The sequence below is a fragment of the Mustela putorius genome, unplaced genomic scaffold (genome assembly GCF_011764305.1).
Source record: "Mustela putorius furo isolate JIRA1106 unplaced genomic scaffold, ASM1176430v1.1 tig00000095_pilon_pilon_pilon, whole genome shotgun sequence".
NCBI classification, from domain to species: domain Eukaryota; kingdom Metazoa; phylum Chordata; class Mammalia; order Carnivora; family Mustelidae; genus Mustela; species Mustela putorius.
The window spans coordinates 41,329,845-41,343,859 of NW_025421280.1; the positions used below are offsets into that span (position 1 = coordinate 41,329,845).

General features: G+C 60.4%; 1 protein-coding gene and 1 long non-coding RNA gene across 6 annotated transcripts in view; one reads left to right on the forward strand and one right to left on the reverse strand.

Annotated features, from left to right (window-relative positions):
* The window catches only part of LOC123394378, a 5,075-nt gene extending 2,452 nt beyond the window's left edge, over nt 1-2,623 (reverse strand). Inside the window, exons 1-2 of one of the 4 annotated variants that reach the window (XR_006609085.1) lie at nt 1,174-1,481; nt 402-494 (exon numbers count right to left, since the gene is read on the reverse strand). This is a non-coding gene — a long non-coding RNA (uncharacterized LOC123394378). Of the gene's footprint in view, nt 1-401; nt 495-1,173; nt 1,482-1,765; nt 1,848-2,550 lie in introns of those variants that run through there. The other 3 variants (XR_006609088.1, XR_006609087.1, XR_006609086.1) reach the window with 3 other exon arrangements.
* On the forward strand, nt 1,535-10,028 carry PLPP2 (phospholipid phosphatase 2). 2 transcript variants are annotated; one of them, XM_045088361.1, is made up of 6 exons: nt 1,943-2,101; nt 4,833-4,984; nt 5,203-5,480; nt 9,014-9,071; nt 9,268-9,444; nt 9,566-10,028. In XM_045088361.1, the coding sequence occupies exons 1-6, from the start codon at nt 2,050-2,052 to the stop codon at nt 9,713-9,715; spliced, it is 867 nt and encodes a 288-aa protein (XP_044944296.1). In that variant the 5' UTR covers nt 1,943-2,049; the 3' UTR covers nt 9,716-10,028. The 2 variants fall into 2 exon arrangements, with proteins under 2 accessions (XP_044944294.1, XP_044944296.1); XM_045088359.1 differs by lacking the exon at nt 4,833-4,984 and having other exon boundaries at nt 1,535-2,101.
* The last annotated feature ends 3,987 nt before the right edge of the window (nt 10,029-14,015 follow it).

Here is a 14,015-nt window from a genome sequence, read left to right on the forward strand (position 1 = left end):
CATCAGATCTTAATCCTGACTCTGCCCAGGTGTTTTGAAGGACAGTGTGACGGCTCAGCAGGGTTAGGGTGTTTACTCCAGACCACGCGGGCCCTTGAGCCACGGGAACAGGCCACGCTCCTTCCTGCCCACGGTCTCTGTGCCCTCCAAACCTCCCCTAGAGACCTCCTGGGTCCCACCAGCGCGACTCCGCCATCCCCAGCACCACACCTCCTCTGGCAGGCTCCTCCCAGCCAGGTCCCCACCCAGCACCCAGCACCCAGCACCCAGCACCCAGCAGGTGCTCCGTAAGGAACCCCTCCTCCTCTCCACTTTCTCTGCCCTGAGATGAGCAGTCCCCCCCCCGGGACCGTGAGCAAAGCTCAGTAATGAGGTCCGGTAACATTTCTGGAACGTTTTACCGGGCGTCGTGCTCCCGGAGAGGCAGCGGGAGAGCCAGGGAGCAGAGCCGGAGCCCCAGAAGTGCTGGATCCAGCTGAGCCTGAAAGTGGACCCTGCAGCAGACCCCGCCCCCGGAAAACCCTCCTTGGAGTGGGTCTGGGGACCCGGAGGAAGCTGCGTATTTTTAGGGTGTGTGCGGCCTCCCTCCCTCCCCTTTCTGCAGGCGGTTGGAAAGGGGGTGGGTCCTGGGAATGTGCCTCCCACACAGCGTCTCCCCTCCACACCGCAGACGGAAAATCCGAGTCCAGGACTTTCCGTGCAGGCCGTTGTCAGGCCCCAGGGGAGGGCCTCCGCCTGCTCCTCAGAGCTGGGAAAATTGTCTGGGACACAGAGGAGCTGGCCCTCAGACATCCCACCCCCCCAACCATAATGGCCAAAGAGCCTGAGATCTGCTGTGCACTGTCCCCCAACTTCCAACAGCTTTGCTCCCTCCTGAACCCCCTGCACCCCACAAATGCCGATTCCAGTCACCCTCCCAGGGAGCAGGGTCAGTGGGGCTCTGCGTGGAGGCCCCAGCTGCCTGACCCTGGGTCAGGGGCTTCCTGTCTCTGGGCCTGACTCCCTCCATCTCTAGAAAGGGCTGAGAAACATCCTGTTTCATGATTGCTGGAGGAACTGGGCTGGTGAATGTGTGTTCAAGGTCAAGAGAACAGACCCTGCGGCACCCCTGGGTTCAAGGCCCAGCTCTACTTCTTCCCACTGTGAGACCTTGGAAGAGGGACAGAACCTCACCTGCCCGGTTTCTTGCCGGGTCCGAGCAGGGCTCTCCAAGGATTCTCAGACGGATTCGGCCTAAAGGGTCTAGTCATGGCCCCTTGGGCCCCCTTGCCCCGGCTGGGAGCTCCTGACTGTTGGGCGCCTCCCAGCTCAGGGCTCCCTAGGACCTAGCGAGGGTGAGGGCGCGCACGCTTCACTCTCTCGTTGTGAAGCTGGGACAGTGCGTGTGCTCCACGGGAGCGGGGCCGGGGTGGGTGTCGAGGGACCCGACCTTCCGAAATGCCGCGCTTCCCAGGAACGCCGGGGTTTGCAGCGCTCGGCGTGGAGAAACCCCTGGCACTGAAGCCGGGACACAGCAGGTTTGGGGCCCTTCCAAACCCAGAGGTATCAGATGTATCCAGCCCCTGGGTACGACGAGACCTGGGGACGCGTCCTGCCGGGTCGGCCCTCCCGCGCGCTCCCCCCGAGTGTGCTTGGGGCCCTTCCTCCCTCCTCGCCACCCGCCCCTCCCGGACCCAGCCGGCCCGCTCTGCGGGGGCGCCCTGGACCGCTGTCCCTCGGCCTCCGCCTCCCGCCCGCGGTGGGGGAGCGCCGGGCGCAGACGAACCCTCTCGCCTCCAGACCCGCGTGGGGTCTCCCGCCGTCCCGCGCACGCACCCTTCACCCCGCTCCTCCCGGCTCGCCGCGGCCGGGGCAGAGTCCGCCCCCTGCCCTCCCGCTGCTCCGCCTCCGCCCCGCCGCTCCCCTGCCTTCCCCTCCACGCCCCGCCCCGCCCTGGCAGAGCCTGGCTCCGCGGCCATGTGACCCCGCGGCCGGGCCCGGGCGCGACGGGACGCGTTGGGACCGGCGTCGGGGGTCGCGGGCGCGGCCCGGGGCGGGGGCGGGGGCGGCATGGAGCGGAGGTGGGTCTTCGTGCTGCTCGACGTGCTGTGCGTGCTGGTCGGTAAGAGCCGCGGGGACCCGTGTGTTGGGGGAGGACCCCGCCCCCGGCGGTTCCGCGCCGCGGGCCCCCGAGGGTTGGTTTGTGGGGGCGGGTCGGGGAGGCCCCCTGGGGGCGGGGGACCCCCTCGGACGGCCCGCGCGCCCGGGTGCCTTGCGTGCGCCCTCCCGGGCCTCGGTTTCTCCCGGCCTTGCCGGGACCCCCCGCCCGCGGCATCAGGAAGCCCCCAACGAGGGGTTGCACGCGCCTCCGGCCGCGCCCGGCCGGGCGGGTGATTCACGAGGGCGGCGGCTCGGGTTTGGGGCGCGGCGCGGATCGCCCGGGAGGACCTCCACCCCCTGTCCCGGGATCGACGTCCCCAGCGGGCACACAGCTGGTTGGTGGGAGGCGGACCCCCTTCTCGGGCGGGGGAGAGAAGGAGAGAAAGTCTGGGCCCCCGGCTACCCGCGCACCTGGCGCCTTGGGCGGCGAGCGCCAAACCTGTCCGGCGGGTTTGCGGGCCAGACTGGGGGAGGGGGCGGCCCGAGGCCCCCTCCCCGCCCCTCCCCCAGGGTCCCGGGAACAAAGGCCGAGTGTTTGCTCAGAATTCTACCCCTGGCGCAGGGAGAGGCACCTCGGGCCTCAATCGCACCCCGCCCCGCGCCCTCCCCGCCCCCAAATGGGGTTCTTGCTTTCCGGCGGGGTCGGAGCGGTGATCCTGGGCGGGTTGCAAAGGCCAGGCCCTCCTCCTGAGCGCCAGGCCCCTATACTTGACCCCTTTGGAGTGGGCCGGTTGGCAGCAGGAAGAAGTGCCTGGGGGCGTCTGCCGGCCCTCGCCGTCATTAATGAATGCCTGTTATTATATTTAAACGTCTGCGTGGCGCCTACTGTGTGCCAGAGCAGAAGTGACAGGCGCACAATGAAACTGTTTTCCACCAAACGCTTGGTCAGGGAGGCTCCCCTTGTCCAGAGAGGTGCCGGTGCCTGTGGGAGGTCACACAGCAGCTGCCAGTGTAGGTTGTGCATCGGCTGCTTCTTGCTGCCAGGTGCTAGAGGCCCAGGCAGACCTGGTCCCATTCTTGAAGCTTCCACACATAAAAAGTTGAGTTCCATAGGGTGACAACAGGGCCCTGATGAAGATACGGGGTGTGTGTCGGGGTAGAGGCAGGCAGGTTCTGCAGGGGTCTTCGATGAGGGCGTGAGCGGGTGTCCCAGGCAGAGAGAGGCCCCCAGTCCAGTGCTGGGAGCTGTACTTCCTGAACCCACAGCTCCGGGTCCAGTCCAGGGTGACAGTCTCCAGTGGCTGGGGTGGGGGTGGCCGAGCTGGGAGGCTGACCTCGCTGCTCAGGCGCCTTGTGCCGACCGCTGCCCTGCTCCGGCTGCAGGGATGGGGCTTGACTTGCTGGCTCAGCGTATTCTGGCTCTGGCCTCCCCCCAGCCCCCAGCTTTGGGGGTTCTCCTCTCTGGCTTTTCTGCCTCCACCCTTGCCCTCACTCACTGCGGCCAGAGGGACCCTACGAAGACCTGCTCTGTTCCTTTGCTCCAAACTGTGTGTCCCGCTCACTAACACAAGATTCGCAATCTTAGAATACCCTTCCCGCCCCCTGCCACCCCCCTTCCCGCCCTCCAGCTCTCCAGGCGTGGGCCCACCTCTGGACCTTTGCACAGGCTGGTGCTGCTGCCTGGCTTTCTTCCCCAGATCTGCCCTGACCTTCTTGGCTCCTTCAAGCCGCCGTCTGTGTGGGGCCCCCCCTGACGAGCCCGTAGCCCCCGATCCCAGTCCTCATCCCTAACTGTCACGGCGCCATGGGCAGACCTCTGCGTTTCTCAACACTCAGCACTAAGTTTGGTCTTTGGGGAGGAGGAGTTGGCCTTGCCCCCGCCTCCTGTGGTATTCAGGCCACGGAGGAGTCCAGCACTCTCCTACTTGTCCACCTGCCGTGCTGGGGGCAAAGGGTGCTCTGCGTGTGCTTGTCGCCCTCAGCTCAGCAGGGCCCTGGGACCCCAGAGCCACAATGATGCCTGTCATCATTTTGCCACACTTGGGGCTCCTGAAAGTGTCTTTGGATCGAGATGCGGAGTCCCTTGGTCCGCCCAGGGGTCTTCAGGCATCTCCGCTCAGGGCCTTAACTGTGGTGTGTTCCTGGGCTCTGCGGCCGGCCTTAGAGCGAAGGGAGGGAGGTCTCTAAAAGGTGCTTGTGAGACACCTGCACAGGCTGAGCCCCGGGAAGGCTCCGGGGACAGCCTTGAGCCTGGTGGAGCCTGCTCAGTGCTCAGGGAACTCAGGTGTCCTGCGGTGCGTGCGCATGAACGGTGCCAAGAGACACACAGATCGGACGTTTCATTCTGGGAGAGTGGGGCCAGGGCGGATGCTCAGGAAGGCCGATGGAGCTCAGGTTGGGGGGACGGCGGTCAGAGAGGTCTCGGGTGAGGACGTGTGCCGGGTTCCCGGTGCCGGGGAGGAGACAGGAGGCTGGAGAGAAGTGAAGAAGGGGAGGTGGTGGGCGATGTGGGGTGGGGGCTGCGCGATGTGGGGTGGGGGCTGCGCGATGGGTCTGGGAGGACCCGGGTGTTTATCTGAGGATGATGGGGAATCGCGATGGGCTTTTAAGGGGGCAGCGGCCTCCCAAGTGTCAGGTTGGTGCGGAGGTGAGAAACCAGGGGTCCCAGGCAGTGGCCAGGGCCACGCGAGGGATGCTGGGGCACGTAGCTGGGGGGAACCGCGTGGCCACTGGCTTCTCTCCCCTGCCCCCAGCCTCTCTGCCTTTTGCCATCCTGACGCTTGTGAGCGCCCCGTATAAGCGAGGGTTCTACTGTGGAGATGACTCCATCCAGTACCCCTACCGTCCAGACACCATCACACACGGGCTCATGGCTGGGGTCACCATCACGGCCACCGTCATCGTTGTAAGGCAGGAGAGGCTTGGAGGCTGGGGGGGCGGGCTGGTCTTCGGGGAAGAGGCCCCCCTTGGGCGCTCCCAGAACCCCAGCCGACTCAGGGGGGCTGGCAAGCCGGAGCCCCTCTCCGTGGGGAGGCCTGAGGCCCAGGGAGCCAGGGCCGGTGGAGGCGCCCACAGCTGGCGTCCCAGCCCGGCCACGAGGCCCCTCAGTCGCTTGCCATGCAGGTGTCAGCCGGGGAGGCCTACCTGGTGTACACGGACCGTCTGCATTCCCACTCCGACTTCAACACCTACGTGGCGGCCATCTACAAGGTGCTGGGCACCTTCCTGTTCGGGGCCGCCGTGAGTCAGTCGCTGACGGACCTGGCCAAGTACACAGTCGGCCGGCTGCGGCCCAACTTCCTGGCGGTGTGTGACCCTGACTGGAGCCGCGTGAACTGCTCCGTGTACGTGCAGGCGGAGAAGGTGTGCAGGGGGAGCCCCGCCAACATCACCGAGTCCAGGTGGGTGTCGGGTCAGCCCTCCTGGGGGCCCCCGGTCACAGACACCCCCACCCCTGGGGGAGGGGCCTCGGAGCTGGGTGTGGGCGAACGGGAGGTTAGGAGGCGACTCCCTGAGCAGAGGGTCGGGGGTGAGGCTGCTGGGGCTGGGCCCTCTGGACGGGCGGGTGTGGGGGCGTGAGGCTGGGCGGGCGGCGGCCCTCTGTCCTGCTTCTCTGCTCTGCGCTCTTATGGTCTCGGATCAGCTTTTCAATTAATTGCCATTCTTATTTTCTTTATTATTATTATTATTATTATTATTTTAAAAGATTTTATTTATTTATTTTAGAGAGAGACAGAGCGAGAGCGCGTGAGAGGGGAGAAGGTCAGAGGGAGAAGCAGACTCCCCGTGGGGCCCGGAGCCCATGTGGGACTCGATCCTGGGACTCCGGAATCCTGAGCCGATCCACCTGGGATCAGCGTGCCGAGCGAGAGGCAGTTGCTTAATCAACTGAGCCACCCAGGCGCCCTGTTTTATTTTTTAATGAGTTCTGCAACACATCAAGTTTTTTACAAAGATTGCATTCATCGAGAGAGAGAGAGAGAGAGAGTGGGCACCAGCGGTGAGGGGGAGGGGCAGAGCGGGAAGCAGGTCCCTGCAGGAAGGAACCCCACGGTGGGACTCGATCCCAGGACCCCAAGATCATGACCTGAGCCGAAGGCAGAGGCTTAACCGTCTGAGCCCCCCAGGCGCCCCCTTATTTTCCTTTTTAAAAGATTGAAATAAAATTCATGTGGCTTGGGACACCTGGAGGGCTCAGTTGGTGAAGCCTTTGCCTCTGGCTCAGGTCATGATCTCGGGGTCCTGGGATCGAGTCCCGTGCTCGGCTCCTTGGTCGGCAGGAAGCCTGCTTCTCCCTCTGCCTCTGCTGCTTCCCCTTTGCTTGTGCGTGCACGCCCTCTCCCTCTCTCTCTTTCTGCTCAAATAAATAAATAAATAAATAAAATCTTTTAAAAATATTCACATAGCTAAAATTCACTAGTTTAACTGTTTTAATGTGTACAGTTCTCTGGGTTTTAGTTGTTCCCAGTGTTGTGCGTCCCCACTCTCTTAGTCCAGAATATTTTCATGACCCCGAAAAGAAGCCCCATGTCTGTTGTTAACCAGCACCCTGTGGGTCCATGCCCACCTTTGTCCCTGTCCTCAGCCCTGGGTACCCATGAGTCCCCTCCTGTGTGGCTGTCTCTACCTCTCCTGACTAGTCATAAGTGTGGAGTCCCACACCACGTGGCCTCTCGTGTCTGGCTTCCTGAATGCTTTGGAGCTTCCCTGTTGCAGCGTCCGTGTGTTTTTGCTGCCCCCATTTTGGGGGTCTTGTTCAGGGGCTGTATCTCTGTGATTGTTTTGTCATCCTGACAGAGGAGCCCTTTCTCATGTGTAACACCCTGTGTCTCTCCTAGTAGCTGTTTCCCGGGGCTGTTTTGTCTCCCAGTGGTGTAGCCGTGCCCAACGTCTTCTGAATGCTGTTTGCACGGAACAGTTCTCCCTTTTTTGTACTTTTCATCCTATTTGTGTCTTTGAACCTAAAGTGAGTTTCTGGTACCCAGGTAAAGTTAGGTTGTTTTGTAAATCTATCGTGTAATCTCTGCCTTTTATCTGGAGACGTTAATACGTTTACATTCATTGTGACTACTGAGCAGGAAGGGCTTCTGGTGTCTTGCTTTCTACAGGTTGTTGTTTTGCTGACTTTTGAATTTCTTCATTACTGCCTTTTCTTCGTTCCTCCTGGAAACACTCTCTTTTGGTATTTCTCACAGGGCAGGATTGGAGCATAGAACTCTCAGTTTTCGTTTATCTAGGAATGTCTTCATTCCTCCTGTTAGGGGATAACTTGGCCAGGTGTAGAGCTCTTGTTGCTCTGACCATGTCATCTCGCTGCCTCTGGCTTCCGTGGCTTCGGACGAGAAACCAGCCATAACTCCCTCATTCAGGAGGAGTCTCTTGTCTTGCTGCTTGTGTCTCTGTGAGTTTCTCCTTTTGGGGTTCATCAAGCTTCTTGGGTGTGTCAGTTAATGTTTTGGACCCAGTTAGGGAAGTGTTCAGCCGTTCATTCTTCCAAGACCCGTTCTGACCCCATGTGCCTTGCGCTCTTTGGGCTCTCACTGTGTGGGTGGTGTCCCTGGGGCCACTTCCGTTTCTCCGTTTTTTTACTCTCCACGCGTCTGGCTGAATTGTCCCTGTCGACTGGCGTCTGTGGTCACTCTTCTGCCCACTCGGATCTGCTATGGATCTTTTTGTTTTGGATAGTGCTGTTTTCAGCTCCAGAATTTCTGTTTGCTTCCTTTAGGTAACCTCTGTCTTTGATAGTATTCCCTATTTAGTGAGACGTTGTGTAGCTCTTTGAACAGATTTTAAGTGGCGGTTGAAACGTCTTTGTCCCAGAAGTCTAGTCTAGCCTGGGCTTCCTCAGGGACGGCTTTGGTTAATAGATGTTTTTCCCTGTGTAGGGCACCCTTTTTCCCCTGCATGCTTTGTACTTATTTGGTTGGGAGCTGAGTGTTTTGTATTGTAATGTAGCGACTCTGGAAATCGCGTTGAACTCCCTGTCCCCGGGATTGTTGCTGGTGCTGGTCCCTGTTGTTGGTTGGCTGCTCAGTGACCTTTCTGAACTTGGTTTGCAAATTCTGTATTCTTTGTCACGTGTGGTCATGAAGTTCTTTCTGTTCGCCGAGTGCTCAGCTAGTGACTCGGAGCTTTCCTTAGACAACGCTCGGGAGAAATGAGTCTCCCAGAGTTTACCGATGGGCCCTCTGTGCTCAGCCCGCCCCTTCCACAGAAAGGCCCGCGCTCAGCCAGGCCTCCTGGGGGCTGTGCTGCTCCTGAAGGTCAGCCTGAGGTGGGGGCCGAGGGCTGCTTTCCTGAGCTTCCCGGGGGTCTTTGTGCTCCCTGGACCGTAGTGATGAGCACTCGCTGCAGAGGTCTCCGAGCAGTGCCCCAGGGAGCTGCCTCAGCGCTGGGAGGGGGACAGCCCCTCGGATGCACCAGACGGGGCCCATGCAGACCGTCACCGTCTGCACGGAGAGGTCTGCTCTGCTCCTTGGTACACGTGGCCGCTGTCCATGCGATTCTGTTCCTATAGGTGTTTCTCATTTCTCTTATGGGTGGTGAGACATTTAGAGTTTCTTTATCTGCCACTTTCTTTTGTCCACTGATGTCCTTTTGGCTAAAACTTGTATTGAATTCTGGCGTCAAGTACCACAGAGGAGAGGTAAGTGTGGGGTTAACTGTGTGCTGGACGCAGTTGTCTGTCTGTCTTGGTTCCGAGTCTGTGGCCCAAGACGTCCTTGTCAGAGACCATGAGCTGCAGCTGGAGACTTTGTTGGTCAGAGAAGAGGGGCCACGTTTCCCCCCGGATCCCTAACCCGGACAACGGGAAACCCAGTGGGATGCAGGCCCGGGGGTTCCGAAGGCTGATGGGAGGGAACGCCCCCTCCGCCGAGCCTGGCCGCGGGCTGTGTTCTCGGTGCCCCCCTGATGCCGCCCTCCCCTTCCTCAGGCTGTCTTTCTATTCCGGACACTCCTCCTTCGGGATGTACTGCATGTTGTTCCTGGCGGTGAGTCCTTTCCCAGGACTGGCTTGTGGGACCGGCCCTGTCCCTGCCTTCCCTGGGCCTCGGTTTCTCTTTCCGTGGAAGGGGCGGGCTGACGGGTGCGGAGGCTTTGTGTTCCTGGCCTCAGAGCTCCCACCTGGGCCCCGGTGTGGGGGGAGCCCCGCCAGCACCCGGGCTGACGGCCGCCCTCTGGCCCCAGCTCTACGTGCAGGCCCGGCTCTGCTGGAAGTGGGCGCGGCTGCTGCGGCCCACGGTGCAGTTCTTCCTGCTGGCCTTCGCGCTCTACGTCGGCTACACGCGCGTGTCTGACCACAAGCACCACTGGAGTGATGTCCTCGCTGGCCTCCTGCAGGGGGCGCTGGTGGCCGGCCTCACTGTGAGCCCCTGGGCTGGACCCCGCTGCCCGTACCCTCTTGTCCGTCTGCTCCAGCCCCCCACCTCGGAGCCCCCCCACCTCGGAGCCCTCCGCTCCAGCCGCTCTTGTCTTCCTCCCCCAGGTCCGCTACGTCTCCGACTTCTTCAAGTCCCGGCCCCCACGGCGCTGCCTGGAGGAAGAGGACCTGCGGCGGAAGCCCAGCCTGTCCCTGACGCTGACCCTGGGTGAAGCTGGCCACAACCACTGTGGGTACCCGGTCTCCTCTTCCTGAGGCGGGGCCCCCGGCTGTGGGTCCAGCGGGGTATCAGGCTGTGTTCGGGGTCCTGGCCGGGCTCTCCCCTGAGGTGGGGAGGGGGGCTCTGGACCAGCTCCAGGGGCCGCCCACCAACCCCACCTCCTGTGCGCTGGACCCACGGTCTGGGGGTGCACAGGGTGGCCCCAGCGTCGGAAAGGGGGACCCTGTGCCTCAGCTCCCTCCGAACCCCCTTTTCTTGGAGGAGAGGGGAACCGAGAGCCCCAGATAGATGCTGGTGCTGTAAGTGTAACGTATCTGTGGACTTCAGTAAAGCAGAGTGTTGGATGGACGCGTGCTGTCAGCCTCCGTTCCTTCCCGCCGCTCTGAGCGTGGTTCCTGCGGCAGAGCAGCCTGTGCCCTCCCTGGCCTCCCCCTGCCTGTCTTCAGCTGGCTGCGGACTCGTGGGGATCACACCCTTTAATAAGCTGGTCAACCTCAGTGTTCCTGGGGCCGGGGGAACCCTAAGAGAGCAGGTGTCTAGTCGGGGGGTCAGAAGCTCCCTCCCAGCCTGGCGCCGCGGAGGGCCTCAGGTGGGCGCGGTCCCGTGGGATGGAGGTCTTAACCCGCGCACCCTGGTGCTGTCTGGGGGCGGACTGCCCAGATTGTCCCCAAGTCGAAACTGGGTCTGGAAACTGAAAGAACTGTTGGTGAACAAGGGAATGAAAGTAATAGCCGAGCCTCACCCTTGAGGGCCTCCTCTGATCCCATCAGGGAGGGGGGAGGCGGGAGGAAGCAGATACAGCTCCGCCCAGCGCCTGGGGCAAGGGTCCCAAGCAGCGAGGTGAGGCCCCTGCTGTAGCCCTGGTGCGAGGCCGCAGCGTTCGAGGCAGGGTACAGAATTTGTCTCCGTGGCCACCCCCTCACAGTAGGGAGGCCTCTGCTGAAAGCCCCCTCCCAGTACGGACCCCCTCCTCCATGGAAGCAGTGGGGCAGCAATGGAGATGGAGCTCAGAGCCTCCTCGGGCCTCCTCAAGGGTCCTGCAGGGCTGCGGCCGGGGTATGCGGCCACGGGGCCGGAAAGCTCCCATTTGGGGTGTGGGCCTGAGGCTGGACTCCTTGTCCTGTCTCTGCTCAGCGATCTATATACTCTCTCCCTCGACGGACGGGGACCCTGCCCGCGGATCCTCCTGGGCTCACCTTTAACAGCCGTGCCTGGGCTCCTGGGGCCTTAATTCTGTCCGCGTCCTCTTCCTGGAGGACTTGTCCCGACTTTTCCCCTCTGGTCATGCAGATGGGGTCCAGGAGTAGCTCGTCTCCCTCTGTCCCTGATGGACAACTCCCCACCGCGGAGGAAGTGAACAGCAGGGCAGTAAAACAGACGAACTGCTGGGATCTGTACTTTTTACAAAAGGAGCTGTGGGGGTCCCTGGGTGGCTCAGTCAGTTCGGTGTCTGCCTTCGGCTCAGGCCATGATCTCAGGGTCCTGGGATCGAGCCCTGAGTTGGGCTCCCTGCTTGGGGGAGAGCCTGCTGCTTCTGCCCTTCCCCTAAGCTTCTGCTCTCTCTCAAATAAATAAATAAGATCTTTTGAAAAAAATGAGAGAGCTGTGTTCAAAACCTTAGTATAGGGAAGCCTCTTGTAATCGGGGAAAACAGAGAACGTGGACTTGAGGAAAATCTGCGGTCCGGGCCAGAGCAGCAACTCAAGAAACAGAAGGCGCCGTGAGTGGTGGGGCCCTTGTGCAGGCAGGATGCGTGTGAGGTGTTGGCCTCTGGAGTGGTCGTGGTTGGGCTGGCACCTCGAGACGCTGTCGGAACGGACAGAGCTCCCCTTTGCAAGGACAGTGTAAGTGACTAAATATGTGTCAAACAGGTTACTTATTTTTAAGTGTTAATGTTTCATTTGTCCCCCAAAGCTGTTTTATTCCATATCCCTTGCATGGTGTTCCGGCCAGGCCTCGGAGAGGTGGCGTAGCCTGGGGGCAAGGACGCAGCCCCGCAGCCCCGTGCTGGGCACTGGAGGGAGACGGTCTCCCGGGCCCGGGCCGCTGTGAGCTTGCTCTTGCTGGGGAGGAGGGAGCCGGGCCGCGGCCAGCACGCTGCGCACCAGCAACTCGGCCTCCGCGCCAGGAGGCCGCCCCGGGCTGGGGAGCCTGGGCATCCCAGGACTCAGGAGAAGGCAGTGACCTCGCCCTGGCTGCATGTGGGGTGGGTGTGCCCAGGCTCAGGCGGGGGGTGTCTGTCCGGGAAGGGGGCGATGAGTGAGTACTTTTACGTCCAAAAAAGGAAAATCCTGCCCAAGTGAATTTTCTTAAGCTAAACAGTATCCATGCATTTCTTATTTTCCAAATGATCTCTTATTTAAGTTACAACATAAAATCCTGAAAGAAAAACAAGATTATATTAATCTTTAATATAAATTAAATAAAATTAAGCGTAATGGAAAATTAACGTTGGTTACCGGCTGATGTAAGAAGGGATTTTTCGCCATTCATTAGCCATGGGCCGTGGTGGTGACGGCCTCGCGCCCTCGGTACCGTGAGCTGTAAATGGAGAGAGACATCGTGCTGTAGAATTTAAAAACCTCTGCTTTTTCTTAATCCTCTCGACGCAGTTTCCGCAGCCGGACAGCTCCTGGGCTCCTCTACCAGTCTGGACCCCAGCCACGTCGGACACAAACATGGCAGTATTTCCACCAGCTTTGTTTTTAGCAGTTGTGATTCGTGGGGAGAAGCAGCCCACTTCATACATTGGATAGCCCAGTTTTGGGTGAATCCGGGACTTTGGATGAGCCTCTCCAGTTGGTGAAAGGCTGGAGCTGCCCACTGTGGGGAGCTGCTCTGCGCTGTGCAGAATCTCCTCTCCTCCCAGCGGAGCTGCTCACCTCTTCGGTGTCAGGGACAAGTAGCCGCAATGTCGCGGCGGCGGCAGTGTGTCTGAGGCCAGAGCGGCCTTCCTGCCACCTGGCTCAGGCCTAGAAACGGACCCTGGGCACACGGCAGGAGACCAGAGGGAGCTTGGGTGACCTAAACAGGAAGAAACCACAACACAAAAGCACGTTCCGTTTCCTCTTTGAGCCAGTGAGGGTATTTCTGGGACACCCACTTGAAAAATACACCTTCCTTTCCCCTCCGTGAAAGGTGCTCTGTGTATTAGACAGTTCTATTCTCTGGACGAAGCCAGGCCACGAGGAATTTGTTCACGGTGTGTGTGTTCCGTGCACAACACCACGGTGAGGTCTACCTGGACAAGACCGCTGAGGAGCTATTGATAGGAGCTGCCGAGGCTTCCTGCAGCCTGTGGCACGAGGAGCTCTCCACTCCCGGAGTCCCATGCCTTCTGGGTTTCCTTGGTGACAGAGGTCTAAAGACACACTCCCCCACCTCTGGAGAGGACAGACTTCCAGCGCTGCCCCGTCTCACCTCATCTCCACTTGTGGGGTTTGCAGTTTGTCAGGGTCCCCATCTAGGAAGAAGCGGGTGGAGAGGTCCCTGCCGGGACACCTGGGGCTTGAGGCTGGGGTTGGTCTGGCCGGGGCCTGACAGCCCCATCAGGGAGCTCTCCAGGCCTTTCCAGTCACTGCTCTAGGCCACGTAGACCTGACTCCCTAGGGACACATCGGGCAGATGGATGTTTCTCTTGGTCTCCTTTGTGCAACTCCAAGGCTGGGACATGCACGTCGTGTCCGTGCTGCAGGGGGAGTACTCGGGGGCAAACTGATCTGTGCATGTGGTGATTCTCTCCTGGGCCACTTGTAAGGCACCGTTTGGTGCTTTGTCCAAGTACAGAGGGCACTAGTGACATGTCCCTTTAAGTTAATTTATGAATTAAAGATCTGGTTTGTCAGCCACGGGGGTCCTATTTGAAGCGTAAAATAAATGGAGGGTTCGATGAAGGGAAGTTCTGTTGTTGCAGGGAGTCTCCTGAGAACTTTGATCAACAGTAAGGCCGTTCAGTTAGGATGAAGGTCAGTGCTGAGGCCAGGATGGGCCAGGGTCCAGGCCATTCTACGGGAATGAGGACTCAGGTCCACAATGTCTCCATCAATTACTTGAAATTTTCCTGCATAAAGAAGAGTAAACTGAAGGGAGAACCGGGCCACGGTGCCGTGGGGGAGGTGCCAGATGGGCCCGCCGTGCACACAGAGGTCGCTGCCCTCAGCCAGAGCGCACAGCCCTCTCCCGCTGAGGCCCTCCGGGGAGGGGGTGACATGGTTCGACCACTTGAAGGAGATTGAAGTCCTACCGAAGACCTTTCCTGACCACAGTGGACTAGAGCTAGAGATCGACACTGAAGGAACACTGGAAATTTTGCCGAGATGGATCGGACACACTGTC

Coding starts and splice junctions, on each gene's coding strand:
- PLPP2 (XM_045088359.1), top strand. CDS start 1,550: ATGTATCCAGCCCCTGGGTACGACGAGACCTGGGGACGCGTCCTGCCG. Junction 2,102..5,202: donor CGTGCTGTGCGTGCTGGTCG/GTAAGAGCCGCG, acceptor CTTGCCATGCAG/GTGTCAGCCGGGGAGGCCTA. Junction 9,445..9,565: donor CGCTGGTGGCCGGCCTCACT/GTGAGCCCCTGG, acceptor TTCCTCCCCCAG/GTCCGCTACGTCTCCGACTT.